The sequence below is a fragment of the Oryzias latipes genome, chromosome 11 (assembly GCF_053564925.1).
Source record: "Oryzias latipes strain Hd-rR chromosome 11, Olatipes_Hd-rR_3.1".
Lineage (NCBI taxonomy): Eukaryota > Metazoa > Chordata > Actinopteri > Beloniformes > Adrianichthyidae > Oryzias > Oryzias latipes.
In genome coordinates this window covers 19944871-19961595 of record NC_136247.1, presented here as the reverse complement: position 1 = coordinate 19961595, position 16725 = coordinate 19944871, and the positions used below count along the sequence as shown (strand labels likewise).

The 16725-nt window shown below is 39.3% G+C and overlaps 1 protein-coding gene and 1 pseudogene across 3 annotated transcripts; both read left to right on the top strand.

Moving 5' to 3' along the window:
* Nucleotides 1-4903: 4903 nt before the first annotated feature.
* Nucleotides 4904-8227, top strand: LOC111948231 (galactose-specific lectin nattectin-like; annotated as a pseudogene). Its single transcript, XR_013659114.1, has 2 exons — nt 4904-5683; nt 8039-8227. The product of XR_013659114.1 is annotated as a galactose-specific lectin nattectin-like (transcript).
* A 1235-nt stretch (nt 8228-9462) lies between these two features.
* On the top strand, nt 9463-15964 carry LOC101166397 (type-2 ice-structuring protein-like). 2 transcript variants are annotated; one of them, XM_078955382.1, is made up of 5 exons: nt 9463-9596; nt 11678-11722; nt 11789-11875; nt 13554-13660; nt 15083-15212. In XM_078955382.1, exons 2-5 carry the CDS (start codon nt 11715-11717, stop codon nt 15109-15111), a joined length of 231 nt encoding a protein of 76 aa, XP_078811508.1. In that variant the 5' UTR covers nt 9463-9596; nt 11678-11714; the 3' UTR covers nt 15112-15212. The 2 variants fall into 2 exon arrangements, with proteins under 2 accessions (XP_078811508.1, XP_004074039.1); XM_004073991.5 differs by lacking the exon at nt 9463-9596 and having other exon boundaries at nt 15083-15964.
* The last annotated feature ends 761 nt before the right edge of the window (nt 15965-16725 follow it).

Below are 16725 nucleotides of genomic sequence, written 5' to 3'. Positions count from 1 at the left end.
GGGAGCGGCCTTTTTTTGTTGCTGTTTTCCATATCTCTAAACATTTTAACAACCCCTTGATGCCTGAATTTATTTCCAGCTTATATACTGAATTTAGGTTATATTGAAGTGTTTGATTGGTATTTCCATCAACGGAGGGGTTTATCCACTAAAAATGAACAAAAGATTTATTTAAAACTTAGTTAAAAGAACTGGGGAACTTCTGTGAGCTTCTCAGTTGTCCTTCCACGGGAATAAAACAAATTGCGGCACATCCAATTAGAAATACACCAAGCAAATAAAATGGAATAGAACAGAACTGTATTGATCCCACAAAGGGGAAACTATCTAAGCATCTATACATTAACTACAAATGGATAAATAAGATAAAAACAATTAAAATTAAAGCAAAAAGGAGATCAGTCTTATACTTAAAGTTTGTCATTTAAAGATTGTATAATATCTTACAACGTTTAGATTTAAATATCACAGTCATTTGAATCTACTTTCAAGGAAAAGCTTGACATTTTATATTTCTGCGGTTTTAACTTACAAATACTAACTTCTATGGAAAGTTTTCCCTCATACCACTGATTTTATTACTTACCGTTAATTCTTTTAGGTAGAACACGACTTGGTTATAAAGAAATGTCACCGTTAGGCCATAATTACTATTTTCCTTTGTCCAGTAGTTTTACTTCAGTATCCTTTCAGCATGGAGCTGATTGTTCCAAGTTCTAATCTCTTTTGTCGTCATCCACACTTTTCTGTTGTACAGGATGTGTGTAAATAAGGTCAGGTTGTTCGTTTAAAAGGACAGATTGCTTCTGTGTTGGTTATTCATTGTAAAAATTTGATTGTCTTTAAGGTATTTTGTACTATTATTTTGAAACATTTTTCTCTCTAAATATGTCCTCCATGTTCAGAAAAATGCCTCAAGAACATGTTAAAAACACAAAAAACTATTTTCATTGGAGTGGGTCCTTAAGTCTTTGAGGACAAGTCTACTTGACTGATTAAATGTGAATCAAGTCAAATTAAATGAAGAAAATCAATTCTATATATTTTTTATTAATTATTACTTTTAAGGTAATCTGAGGTCAGTTTAATGAATTATCATATCTTTAGTCCAGCAGACGGTGCCAGGCTAATATGTCACCTTGCGGAATTCACTTCAAGCAGAGGATTACAGCAGGTGAAGAGGTGCAACTTTACGTACCATCCATGAGCAGCCATTGAGTCCCTCTTTGGATCACAGGGTTGCTGGAGCCTATCCCAACTACTGTAGTGTGAAGGCAGGGTACCCCCTGAACATGTCACCACTCAAACTTTGAAAACATTTAGTAACCTTCATTAACAGTTTATGGCATGAAGTAGAAAACCCACATTTGCTTGAGGAGAGCATGCAAACTCTATACAGAAAGGTCCCAGCTGGGATTTGAACCACAGTCTCCCAGCAGTGAGGCAACAGCGCTGAAAACTGCAGCACCCACAGCATGGTAAACATTGAATGTACATTTTTAGAAATAATAGATTAGATATTTTAAAATTAAGATGTTTTAAAATGACTGGAAAATGATTCTTGGTTCCAGACCATATTTTTAACCCTTGTGCTATCCTAGGCACTTTAACCTTGGGAGTTGGGTCATCTAGACCCACTAGACAGTGCTCTGAACCTTTTTTCTTCAATGATTTGTGATCTTCACTGGTGTCCATGGATTACATGAAATCTTTCCACCTTTATCCACCTTTGTCATGGTAGGGAGAACACGTAAATGTAAGGGGGGTCATCTAAGATAGCATAAGGGATAAATCCTTCTTATACCATCCAGCCTGAGGAAAAGTACCAGAGGGGTGGTCTGACACTTATTAGTGTGAGTTGGAGTCTGCAGGTTGGGCTGAAATCATCAGAATAGAGTTTCTGCAAGCCAAGGAACTGTGTTCTCTCTGGTCCTGTTTACTCTATATGTCAAAGTTAGAGTCCAGCCATGTGTTAATATCTCCTGATGAATGTTGCATTATGGGTTGAATCACAGATGGGGAAGACAAAGTGCTCAGGTGACTGATTAGGGGTTTAACCAAAAAGTGGAGATCCATCCACCTGCCCCTAACCCTTGTGCTATCTTAGATGACCCCACCCTTACATTGACGTGTTCTCCCTACCATGACAAAGGTGGATAGAGGTGGAAAGATTTCATGTAATCCATGGACACCAGTGAAGATCACAAATCATTGGAAAAAAAGGTTCAGAGCACTGTCTAGTGGGTCTAGATGACCCAACTCCCAATGTTAAAGTGCCTAGGATAGCACAAGGGTTACGTGGAGTCCAAACTTTCTGCATTTTAAAAATGAGCTAGAAAGTGTCAGTGTTGCCACAGATTAAAACGTAAATTAGCCAAACGAAATCAAGAAATTATACAATTATACGCAATACATAGAAAATGCTGGAGATATGATATATATGAAATTATTGATTTTATCTCAGGAGCCTGCAGACTGGTGGAAATTTGAATGCTGGCTGCATTCGGCCCACTGGCCGGACTTGCCAGACAAATTGATGAATACCAGGGAGATGGTGAAAGATTTTCTGAAGCCCAGGCCTTAGTCTTAGCATGGAACACCCCACAGTCTGTTGATCAGGGAGCATGATCTGGATCATGCAACAATTTAAGTTTTATTTTATTGATACAAGTCAATAACAGAGCAAACATCTCAACTCCCACTTTCAAGTGCACTGAGTCTGTTTCCCCCTCAGCTGGACTAGAGCAGTTTGAGTCTGTGAGTCTGTCCTCTTTAGAAGAAGTTGTCAGCCACATGAAGTCCTCAGACTCATTTAACCCTTGTGCTATCTTAGATGACCCCACCCTTACATTGACGTGTTCTCCCTACCATGACAAAGGTGGATAAAGGTGGAAAGATTTCATGTAATCCATGGACACCAGTGAAGATCACAAATCATTGAAGAAAAAAGGTTCAGAGAACTGTCTAGTGGGTCTAGTTCAGTGTTTTTCAACCAGTGTGCCGCGGCACACTAAAGATGGTCAAGTGTGCCGTGGAAAATTGCCCTCATTAACTAATCTAAAAACATTAACTATCTCCAGGAAATCAGCTTTTTGTTCATCCAAACAGGTCCTGATAAAACACTGAGTAGTTAGGAATATGAAAGATCATAAAATACTTTTTTCTTTGTGTTTAATTGATTCTATTAAAGACATTTTGATAAGAATGACGGCACCGCGATTTACCTGCAGCTATAACTGTTTTCTGAAAAGTCCCGCAGCTTTTACTGTCTCCACGACTCCACCAATCATTCTTGAAGGCTTAATCACATGTCATCAGTCTGACCAATCAGAAGTGTTAAAAGTCTTCACTTCCTTGTTCCAATTTAGCTCATAACTCACTCATTTCCCACAAAAACACCAGCTAAAGCTCGTCTTTAGCGGTGTAGCTTTCCACAGAATCCGGTATCAGACCGTGGAACAAGTGAACAAAACAATGAAGCTCAGAGACGCAAGTCTTTCTGCCGTTTTCTCGCCGTTATCACACTACATCTCCCGTGATCTTCCACTTTCGGCTTCTCCCATCAGGGGTCGCCACAGCGAACGAGTCGCATGGTAAATTTGGCAATGTTTTACGCCGGATGCCCTTCCTGACGCAACCTTCTCAAACCGGGCTTGGAACCGGCAGAGGTAGAGAAGGGAACAGGGAGCAGCCCGGAGTCGAACCCGGGTTTCACGGACGGAAGGCGCCGCAAACCAGCACGAGCTAAACTGGCTCCCACTACATCTCCCGTGATGCATTGGCTTAAAGGGACAGCACCTCAGCGTACAATGAGTCGTCCTTGTTACACGGATTGAAACCACAACGAACATACAGTTTGTATGTAACTTAACTTTTATTACATCTTTTAGAAAAAACATCTGCAACTTCCTGCTTTTTCTGCCACAATTATCACTAAAATGCACGTCAGATTGCCGGGAGGGGGGGCTGTAGATCAAAACAGACTATGAGCTTTTTTTTTTTTTTTGGGATGCTGGTGTGCCGCCGGATTTTTGTCAAGGTTAAAGTGTGCCGTGGATCAAAAAAGGTTGAAAAACACTGGTCTAGATGACCCCACTCCCAACATTAATGTGCCTAGGATAGCACAAGGGTTAATTTGAAAAAAGTGTTTCCATTGCAATTTTGGGAAATATATCCAGTACGATACTCAGCAAAAGCTGTTTTATTAATATTATTACAATTACTTATACTCACTTGTCCTATTTACAGTAAATATATCACCGGAAGCATTTAAGTTTATTTCCGCTGGAACATACGGGGTGTGTAAAATGTCACAAAATTATTTTGTGGGAGTCATTCTTTTACCCAAGTCAGGACACGGGCTTCGTATGAACGCATTGCTGCTACAGATAAAACAATCATCTTCCCCGTCCAATTTTAAAACTCAATTTAAGTCTCATTTTTATTGCCTAGTTTTAATTACATATGATATTTTCATCTGTTATTTTATAATAAAGTTTTATAGTGTTTAATGTTTTTACCCTCAATGTTTTCTTTTTTCTTTAATTATGTTCTGACCTTCATGCTTTTGTGTATTTTGCTCTAACGTCACTCTTAAAAAAAAATTATGTTTACCGGTAGTTTTTAATGCACAGTGCTTTATTCAATTTGAATTGTGTTAAAGTTATAGATCAAGCGGATGATGATGATGATGTTGACCATCATCTATAACTTGCCAGAAATCTTCCAAACTTAGTGGAACCAGCGATTGTAACTGAAACTATGGTCTGAACTTCTAACAGGGACTCTCTGTTCAGGACAGCAGGAGTGGCCTGTTCTTTCTCAGATGGCTGCTGTCCTCCTTTTTACTGATTGCTACATCGTAGCATTACAGAACCTTTCAATATACTGGATCATGTTAAAGATTGTGTGGGTCAGCAGAAAACAAAGTTTGATGTTCTGGTTGTTTTTTAGAGATAGATAACAGACTTTGCATCATCAAAAAAATAGGCCACTTCTACAATCTTTGCTAAATTTATAATCAGATCATGTTCTGTTGTGTGCTTTTGAAACATTTTGGGGTGTGGATGATGGGTGGAGAGACTCCCTGAAGAATATAAGGAAGCAGCTCATTCTTTGCATCCATCAATCTTTGGAATCTCAATCCGTGCAAATCAACTCCAACAAGAGACGTTAAAGCTTCCCTCTGTAGATCTACGCCTGAAGCTCCAACATGTTTGTCTTTTTCTTGGTTGGTCTTGCACTGATGGCTGTGTCTCCTTCAGATGGAGTGGAACTAGAGAGTGGAAACTGTCCAGAGTTCTCATTCTACTTTCAAAATCGCTGCTACAGGTACTTCGCCACACAAAGGACCTGGACTGAAGCAGAAAGCGACTGTGTGTCTGAAGGACTGAACCTGGTGTCCATCCACAGTCCAGAAGAGCAGAGATATGTCAAATTTTTAATATCAAACTTTGACACCAACGAGAGAGCCACATGGATCGGTTACACTGATGCTGAGCAGGAAGGAGTGTGGCTGTGGTCTGACAGAACCATAGACAACTACCAGAACTGGAACAGAGGAGAGCCAAACAACTACAACGGTCCAGAAAACTGCGCAGTGACCAACTGGGGGTTTTTCAGGAGATGGAATGACATAAACTGCTCGGAAAAATTCCCTTTTCTTTGTGCATCTCGGAAACTTTGAATCTTGATCGGATCCAATTCCATCCACTTTCAATCTGTGTTTCTCTGTAGTCTGGGCTGCTTTATTTAGCCTGTGAGCAGGAGAAATCACAATCTTTCTTTACAAATTACATTAAGTTGAATAGTCCCCTCCTTTAATTCAACACTGAAACATCTGACAAAGGATCAAATAAATGAATTTAAACAAACTAAAATGTTTCAGAAAAACTGTGGGTTTTTATTTATATGATTTCAAAACATTTCATAGAATGCTCATCATAATGATCATATTTCCACCATTTCGTTTATTTTCTTTACAACAACCACCAATGTTGTAAAGGATAAAATGTGTAAAGTAACACATGAAAGTTAGTATTGCTTTCATGACTGGATGCCAGATTTTCAAGTTATGTTCTCACAAAAAGAATCTATCTTGTGGTTCACCGTAGCTCTAAAAAATATTAAATAGTAATCGTAACTGCCAGCTGTAGAAGCTTTAAAAGAGATGTTGTCATTTTCAAAGGACATTATAAGAAAACTGTTTTTGTTTTGAAACTTGTGGACAAAATCATAACAATAATGGTTTAATAAAGTCATTATTTATTAGGTTTAAAGTAATTATTCAGTCTATCTGTTCCCAAAAATCATGTCCTGCACTTAACTGAGAAGAGTCCTACATTCAAACTTTAAACTATCACATTGAAGACACTTTGTTCATTTCTTGTGCAGTTTGCCTTTTTTATAGACAACCAGTCAATCATTGGTCTTGTTGTGACACATTAGTTACAAGGACACGGTAATTGGTCAAAATGCATTTTGGGTATGCGTGATGCATGACTGGATATTGCTCGCAGCCATGTTTGTGATGCTAGGAGCTAAGAGCTAAGTTCGGCAGGCGAAGCAGCCAGCCTAATCTTATGATATTTTTCTGATTTTCATAGAGACAATAATAGATCGATCATTATTGCTTTTATTTTTTACCCCTATTGAATGCTCACAGAGACGCGGAAGTAGCGGCAGAAAGCGGCCTTTGCAGCAAGATGGACGGAGAGCGTACCAGGATGTAAATAAACGTGATTACCGATGCTTTTGCGCTTTTTAAAATAAATAAATCTGATCTCTAAACATCCTCAGAGTCTTAAATGTAATGAGAAACACACAGACAGAAATGTGAAGGTATCTGCTGTAAATCTATGACGTGAATAACAGGATAAATGATCGGCTAGTTAGTTAGCACGTAGCCTACTAGCCTTTGAATGTGAAGCGACTGCTAAAGAGTATGTTTATAAAAGACAAGTCCTGAATATTATTATTCCTTTATTCGACTAGAATATCAGCTGGCTGTCTGTCTACCGGCCAGCCAACTTCCCGAATGCCGGCATGACAAGCAAAAGAGCTCCGCAGCGGAGCTAGAAGCTATGTCCGGTGAATCGTATGGCAAAGCAGCAAGCCTAGGTATCATAAATATTATGATAATGTTTTTTATATTCATTGAGACAATAATAAATTGATCATTCTTGTTTTTCTTTTACCTTTCTTGAACGAATGTGGGTCACAGAGACATGGAAGTTACCACTGAAAGTGGCTTTTGCTGCCGGACGGAGAGCATATCCGTGTTTATGAATGACTTATGACGTGAATAATTATTGCGTTCGCACGAATCAATTATTTCGTTTGCACAAATTAATCCTTTCGAGGAACGCAATGGTATCTTGTGGGAACAGAATATTTTTTTGTGCGAACAAGATATTAATTTGTGGGAACAAGATATTAATCTGTGAGAAAGAGATATATTTTAATTTTTTAATGTCAGGACACGGGCTCCGTAGAAACATCCTGCTCATGTTCTGTAAAGAGTTCATCCAGGTAGAACAACTTTTCTTTTTCTGTCATAGAATAATCAACTGTTTATGACTATGTTATATCATAAATTTAAAAATGTTCACCTCTGACCAGAAAGATGATTTTTTTTAAATGGTTTATTTCAAGCAATCAAATACAAATAATATACAAAAACAATGCAATCATCAGTTAAACATTCATACAATAACTAATCAAACTTAGGATAATTAGACATATTAATAAATATTGCTTGAAAGGGAGTGGAAGGAAGCGAACTTATATAATCCCACCCCTGTTCTACCGTAACCATTTTATTACATGATTTATCAATATCCGGTTCCTAGCTTTTATCAGACAGGATTAAGAATCTTGAAGTATCAATAAAGCACATGACAAAGAAAATTGCTTAAATTATTTTTTGTTAAAAATAACTTTTAGAAATCAACATGGCAATGAAGTATCCAAAATATATGCAAATTATGTTACTTATAAAAGTCATTGATATGATTAAAAAATAATACTATATCAGTAGCCAAACAACTTCAACGGTCCAGAAAACTGCGCAGTGACCAACTGGGGGTTTTTCAGGAGATGGAATGACATAAACTGCTCGGAAAAATTCCCTTTTCTTTGTGCATCTCGGAAACATTGAATGCTGATCGGATCCAATTCCATCCACTTTCAATCTGTGTTTCTCTGTAGTCTGGGCTGCTTTATTTAGCCTGTGAGCAGGAGAAATCACAATCTTTCTTTACAAATTACATTAAGTTGAATAGTCCCACCCTTTAATTCAACACTGAAACATCTGACAAATGATCAAATAAATGAATTTAAACAAACTAAAATGTTTCAGAAAAACTGTGGGTTTTTATTTATATGATTTCAAAACATTTCATAGAATGCTCATCATAATGATCATATTTACACCATTTCATTTATTTTCTTTACAACAACCACTAAGTTGTAAAAGATAAAATGTGTAAAGTAACACATGAAAGTTAGTATTGCTTTCATGACTGGATGCCAGATTTTCAAGTTACGTTCTCACAAAAAGGAATCCATCTTGTTGTGGGTCACTATAGCTCTAAAAAATATTTAATAGTAAAAGTAACAGCCAGCTGTAGAAGATAGAAAAGATATGTTGTCATTTTCAAAGGACATTATAAGAAAACTGCTTTTGTTTTGAATATGGTGGACAAAATCATAACAATAATGGTTTAACAAAGTAATTATTTTTTTAGGTTTATAGTAACTATTAGTTGTATCTGTTCCCAACAATCATCTCCTGCACTTAACTTAGAAGAGTCCTGCATTCAAACTTTAAACTATCACATTGACGACACTTTGTTCATTTCTTGTGCAGTTTGCCTTTTTCATAGAAAATAATCAAAGCATAACATTTATGTGCAAATGTGTACAAAAATGTTGCACATAAATGAGTAATAAGGGTGATAAGCTGGATTCAGGCAGGAACAAAGAGGAGGGTAAAATCAATGACGACAAGCTTATAACACTTTTCATTTTAATAAACATATGCAGATTGTAGCTTAAATAGCGAAACCTGTGATTAAAGAAAAAAAGTCATTAACTGACAAAAAATGGAGATGTCAATCTGTTCTAACTTAATACAAATAAAAATGAGTCAAAACCAAAATGCACCAGCAGAAATCCAAGATGTAAAAAAGCTAGAAAACTGCTGATAATAGCAAAAAAACACTTTCATAAAATGAAATTGTAATTGAAAGAAAAGACCTGCTAACTGGAGAATGACTACAGTGATAAACTTAATGAACTTTATCATTTGAAGTCCTGATTGGAAACATGCTGCTTGTCAGAATTTAGAGTTCTGTCTCCCTCTCTGGTCACCAGCAGCAACCATCTCCAGAGTTCTAACCACACTTCCTGGATGCTGCCCACCTGACTCTTAGTTATTCAATCAACCACAGCTTACTTTAGCTCTGCACAGAGCTCAGATCAATGTGAAGTTTGTTTGTGCCACTCTGCCTTCGTTACTTCATAATACCTCATAATACCTCAAGCTCAAAGCATTGGAGGTTGCAACAATAATGTGCAACTACTTTTCACGATGTGTGAGTTTAATTAAGTTTGTTTATATGCATTTTGTGTTAAAATGTGCTGTATGGGGTATAGGAGCTGCACGGTGGTGCAGTGGTTAGCGCTCTTGCCTCACAGCAAGAAGGCCTCTGGTTCAGGTCCCAGCTGGGTGACCTAAAACAGAACAGCAATGGGGAATCTTTTTCTTCGGCTTCCTCCCACCGTCCAAAAACATGCTTGTTACTCTAATTGTCCATAGGTGTGAATGTGAGTGTGTATGGATGTGTGATTGAGGCCCTGTGACAGACTGGCGACTTGTCCAGGATGCCCCCTGCCTTCGCCAGGATAGGCTCCAGCAGCCCAATGACCCAAAAAGGGACAGGAACAGATTAGAAGATGAATGCACGTGAAACATATCTACATTAACAATATAAGTGTAAAACATTATTACCTTGTTAAAAAGATAAAAAGCCCAACATCAAAGTGGTGTTAAACCACAAAGTGGGTCATTGGTCCATGAGACATTTTCTGTTTTCAGCATAAGTTGTAAAAAACTGATTAAAAAAAACAAACTGATAAAACAAGAACTATAGTTCTTTAAGCTTTCAGAGCCCTGCAGACCTGCATGTTACCTAAAACTATAGTTATCTGTAAAAATCAAAAGAACAAAGTCTTAGAATTTGATTTGATCTCTTGGTTTATTTAACCATTATTTGTAGACAATCCAGCAACAAAAAAATCACACAGATGTATTAAACTCATTTAAGAAATAAAGAAATGCATTCATTCAAAATTTAAATTAATTCAAGTACTTACCAAATTAATGCAATCTAAATCTAAAACAAGATTCTCTGTGATGTTTGATATAATAGAATATAGGGTGTTTCTTAGATAAAGCATTAATGCAGAATTAAAATCAATTTGACTTTGGATGCCATAAAAACACTTGAATGCTCCTAAAATGTAAGAGCCTTTACGGGAACCAAATGAGGAAACAAAAATTGTTTAGTACTTACTGTAAACGGTTATTGACCTTTAGACATTTTTACCATCTGGCTGTGAGATTGGAGTATTTATCTTGTCTAACATCAACAACAAAATAGTTTTAAAACAAAATGAATATATACATATTCTAGGTTAAAAATTCAAATTTCAGTATATTTTTACCTCTTTTTTCCCACAGCTTTTCTTTTCTTCTTAACTACAGCATTTATACACAACCAATAAAGATTTTACAATCCAAATGTTTATTGAAAAATGCATACATTTACAATAAAAGCTCCTAAAAGACATTCTTTTTGGGTCATCAAGTGTTCATGAAAATAGAGTTTTAGTCTTTAAAAAAGCCTGATGTTTTTGATGTCCAGCAGATGTGATTTTTCCACGTGTTTTTCGGTTATTCTAATATGTTTAGAATCTCAAAAAGAAGACAAATAGTAATAATACCACCAGCAACATAACAAGGAAACTGCATATGTTAATGGAAGAAACTTTCTAAATACTTTTAAACTAAAACCAGGCCTGACATTTGTGTCATTGTGATGAAAGATGATTTATTTTTGGTTTGAACTTTTATTGTTTCTTTAAATGTTAACTCACGGAAAAATATCCTCATTGCATTTCACAAACAAAACATTTTATACAACAGAGTGTTGTGTATTTATCCATTTATTTATATTTGTTTATTTTATATCATGACTTGTATCATTTTTTTATTAGTCAATATTGCATCATATAGAAAAAAGTTATTTTTTGTTTTTAGTTTTTATTTAATTTATTCATTTATTTAACAGGGACAGTGCACATTAAAAGCATTGCTGCAATGCACCAGAATTAGCCCTAGGTCTATTTTTCATCTGTGGTTCACGGACAGGTGTTGTAATTGTCAACCTAAAAACCTCAAAGCATGAATTAAATACAAAATATACATGTACCATAAACAATCATTCAAAATACATAAAAACATGCACACAGTGAAAAAACATTAAAAAATATATATAAAAGAGCAAAGTAAGAGTATTTAGTAAGGTTTTTTTTGGCCATTCTATCTAGCAGTAACATATTTTCCTAATTTTAATGATTTTCATCTGCTTTTTTCACACTATATGTGTCATAGTTTTCAGGCAAGACAGACCTAGACGCTGGAACTCAGAATGATCAGGTAGGTGAGTAGCTTGGTTAGTGATTTTAATCACAGGAGTAGGTGACAAGATTAATTCTTTAACAGGATGTTGGTCCAGATGAAGACGTGGCTCGTGGCGAGGCTGGAGGTAATTCAGCGGCAGAGCGGCTCCGAGGATCCTCAAGGCTGCAGGTGAGTGACAGCAGACTTCCACACAGGTGACCTTCGTATTGGTGAATCCTGAGACAGAGAGACATAGCATGAGGGCAAGGCAAGGCAAACGGGAGCTAGACATGAGCAGGCAGACCATGCGTAGTCACCATTAGGGATAACGAACTGGCGTCGAATGAATGAGCTGGATCTCCTTAAAAGCAGGCAGGTTGATGAGGGTGAAGTGGTCACAGCTGGTGGAATCAGGAGCAGAGCTGAGGTGGCGGGGCTGACCGAGGCACCGTGACAGTACCCCCCCCCCCCCCCAACGACCGCCCTTAGGCGGTCCAGGCCGACGATCCGGGTGGGCACGGTAGAAGTCGGAAATGAGGGTGGGTTCGAAGATGAGGGAACGGGAGATCCAGGATCCTTCCTCAGGACCATAACCCTCCCAGTCCACCAAGAATTGATAGCCGCGACCCCGGCGCCGGATGTCCAGTATGCGGCTGACGGTGTACGCCAGAGCGTTGTCGATGAGCCGGGCGGGTGGTGGGGAAGCGGAAGGCGGGCACAAACTGCTGTCCATAACAGGCTTGATCTCGGAGACGTGAAAAGATGGATGTACCTTGAGGGCTGCCGGAAGGTGAAGACGGACACATGAGGGGTTGATGATGCGATCTATGGTGAACGGTCCAATAAAACGGGGAGCCAACTTGCGTGATGTAGCCTGGATCGGGATGTTCTTGGAAGACAGCCATACTCTCTGGCCCGGTTGGTAGGCGGGACTTGCCACCCTGTGACGGTTGGCGGTACGGCAGTTATTCTCCTTGGAACGGAGGAGAGCCGCTTGGGTTTGGCGCCATATGTGCTGGCAACGTTGGAGGTGTTCTTGTACAGAAGGCACGGTGAGGTCTAGTTCATGAGATGGGAACAGAGGTGGCAAATAACCAAGATAAGCCTCAAAAGGTGACACACCTGTGGCAGAGGAGAGATTTGTGTTGTGGGCGTATTCGATCCAGACCAAATATTTGGACCAGTCGGAGGTGTTCTGGGCGGCTAGGCAGTGGAGGGAAGCTTCCAGCTCCTGATTGGCCCGTTCCGCTTGTCCGTTTGATTGGGGATGATACCCAGATGTTAGGCTGACGGTGGCACCCAGGGCAGAACAAAACGCCTTCCAGACTTGTGAAATAAATTGAGGTCGGCGGTCGGACACAATGTCGGATGGAATCCCGTGATGTCTGAAAACATGATTAACCAAGACCTCTGCCGTTTCAATGGCTGTGGGCAGCTGAGGGAGAGGGTGGAAGTGGACAAACTTCGAGAATCGGCCAACCACGGTGAGAATGATTGAGTTACCCTGAGACAAGGGGAGGCCCGTGACGAAGTCGATGGCGATGTGGGACCAGGGACGATTAGGCGTGGACAGAGGATGCAATAACCCTGAGGGTGGAGAGTTGGAGGTTTTTGAATGTAGACAGGTGGAACAGGCAGCAATGTACTCTCTGACGTCCTTGTTCATGGAGGGCCAGAAGAAACCTCGACGTAGCAGGTTGAGAGTACGTGTGACCCCTCCATGACAGGCGATGCGAGAGGTGTGGCCGCAGGTGATGACTGCAGACCTTACGGATGAGGGAACATAGAGCAAGCCATTAGGAGGAGTAGGATGATTGGGTTCCTCACCTTGAGCCTGAATGACTTTGTTTTCAATATCCCATGTCAGATTGCCGATGACGCAGGTTTCAGGAAGGATGCTGGTGACTGTCTCAGGATGTTCTGAATCACAGAATTTGCAAGAGAAGGCGTCTGGTTTGATATTCCTGCTGCCAGGTCTGTAAGTGATGGAAAAGTTACTTTGTTGTCTGCTCCGAATGTCAAAAAAGTATACAGGAAATCCATCTGAAAATTCACACAAAACATACACAAACAAATACACAAAATGTATTGCAAATTATAAATGTGCAAAAACAGTGACAATAAACAATAGCGAACAATGAGGGTGTGCAAGGTGCAAGGTACAGTTTGTTGTTCCAGACTCGGGTCAGCTGTTAAGGAGTCTGATGGCAGAGGGAAAGAAAGAGTTTCGGAGTTTGGTGGTCCTGCTGCACTTCACACTACTGTACCTCCGTCCCGAGGGGAGGAGAGTGAACAAACCACGTTGCCAGTGGGTGGGGTCCTTGATGGAAGCAACTCTCCTATGGATCCTACGCTTGTAGATGCTCTGCAGTGAGGGCAAAGGAGTCCTGCTGATCTTGGATGCAGTCTTCACCACTCTCTCCAGACGTTTGCGGTCCATGGCGGTAGAGCTGCCTTACCACACTGTGATGCAACTGGTTAGGATGGACTCAACCATGCAGCTGTAGAAGTTGCTGAGGATTTTTGGGGACATGCAGAACTTCCTCAGCCTCCTCAGGAAGTACAGCCGCTGATGAGCTTTCTTCACCTGTGAGGTGTTGAGTGTCCAGGTGAGGTCCTGGCTGAGGTGGACCCCCAGATATCTGAAGCTGCTCACCCTCTCAGACCCCGGATGAGAAGCAGCTGACGAGGGTTCCTCCTCTCCTTCCTCTTGTCCACTATCATCTCCTTTGTCTTGTCTGTGTTGAGGGTGAGATTGTTATGAGCAAAACACTTCACAGAACTGTGTTAATATTTAATAAAGGAAATTCAAAAGTCAAATAGTGGACAATGTTCTTTATTTAACCCCTGTGCTATCCTATGGGGTCAAGATGACCATTGACGTGTTCTCCCTACCATGACAAAGGAGGATAAAGGTGGAAAGATTTCATGTAATCCATGGACACCAGTGAAGATCACAAATCATTGAAGAAAAAAGGTTCAGAGCACTGTCTAGTGGGTCTAGATGACCTCACTACCAATGTTAAAGTGCCTAGGATAGCACAAGGGTTAAATGTTTTATTTTCTCTCACCAAGCCTGGTCTCCTGCATTTCGGGGTCCTCAACCACCAGCTCCTGACACACATGCTGTGATGATTTCTGAAATAGTTTTATGTCTATTTGTATTCACGATTCATATAGATGGCAAAACTTGTCTGCATTTAACAATCACACAAAAAACACATTATCAGTTTCATGACTGTTTCATGTCATAAAAATGTTCACGTTAGTTGCCAGAACAACAACGCCTTTTTATTAATTTACAGTAAGATGAGATAATATCTGCTTATCAAAGCTGATTCATCATCAAATACTGTGCTGTTATTAATTTTATAACCTTTTTTGGTGTTTGTATAGGGGTGGAGTCTAGTGGAACTGTATTTTAGCAAAGACTTTCTGAAAGATTCCAAAAAGCCTCCAGCTAAGCCAGAAAACTCCAGAAAGACAAATCCAGTCTTCAACATAACAGGACAAGCTTCACCATGTTGGTCCTCATCTTGCTTGGTCTTGCTCTGATGGCTGTGGATCCTTCAGATGAACAGGAGCTGAAGCTGCTTCGTGGCAATTGTCCCATGTTCTGGTACAGCTATGGGGACCGCTGCTACAAATACGTCGCTACACCAATGACCTGGGGAAATGCAGAACTCCACTGTGTGTCACAAAATGCCAACCTGGTGTCTGTCCACAGTGTTGAAGAAGAAGCCTTCGTCAAGATGCTGATTCAAAACTTCGACCCTGCTGAGGCTCCGACCTGGATTGGACTCAGTGATGCTCAGGAGGAAGGAGGGTGGCTGTGGTCTGATGGGACCAAAGTTGACTTTCAGGCTTGGGATCTAGCACAGCCAGACAACCAGAAAATTGAAAACTGTGGACACACCAATCATGGCATAAATAAGAAATGGAATGACTATCCTTGTACGCACACATACTCTTTTGTTTGTAAGTCTCGTCAAAATTGTTCCTAAAACCACGAGGGTCTCTTCTGGTTCTTGTTCAAAACTAAACTGATCATATGTTTGGTGTTCAGTCTGTGTGGAAAAAGACAAACTGTGTCAAATAATGTTCAAGTTTTTGTTCATGAATCATCTGTTCAAATGTCCAAGAAAAAACCTCTGAATGGTCGTAGATTTTCTCTTTACTGAACTAAATGTTTTGTAACTGTAAATGTTTGCATAAACAGACATTTTTAAGGGATCAAAATTTGTTTTCAGGGCAATAAATTTAAAAAATGAAACACAATACGATTGTCCTGTTTTGTTCTTGGAAAACAACACTTACTATCCAATCTGTCAACATCTTTGGGGATGTTTGTCCCCACATCAATTCTGATGTTATAAAGCATTCACTTACAACATTTAAAAGAAGGAACTTTTCCTTTTACATAAAAATGTAACCTCAAGTACTTTGGTCAAAAATGAGATGAGAACGAGCTAAATTCCTTTTCTTCCTTCTGATTTTAAAAGATGGACTTCTTGGCTAAAGAATTGTGTTGTTGATTTTTTAAAAGACTTTTTAAAACTCAATATTCACAAGTAAATATTTGATTGCCAGCGCCCTTTGTCCTTATATTCAAATAAATCCAGAGGTCGGCTCAAATCATAGTACAGCTACAACCGTGGTTATTGAATACTTTTTGTTAGGGCTGGGTGATATGGCCTAAAAATGAAATCTCAGATGTTGTTTTTTTGAATTCGATTTCGGATTTTTTCCCAACAAACATTCACCTTGAGAGTAGCACCATTTTAGGTGCAACGGTTATGTTTGGTGTAAGCAGGACCCAAAAAGCAGTCAGGGATTTAGTTTGGAGTTGTGAGATTTATTGAATGAGGAAGAGAGATTTGGCTTAAGTTCTTTGGAGTTGGTTTTGGTTCTTCTGTGTTGACTTGGGTTCCTTGACGTTGGTTCTGGTTCTGTCGTGGTTTCAGCTTTGGTTTAGTGGCTTGGTTCTGAGGCTTTTGGCTTTGGTTCTGTGGCTTTGGTTCTGTGGCTTTGGCTTTGGC

Coding starts and splice junctions, on each gene's coding strand:
- LOC101166397 (XM_004073991.5), top strand. CDS start 15,208: ATGTTGGTCCTCATCTTGCTTGGTCTTGCTCTGATGGCTGTGGATCCT.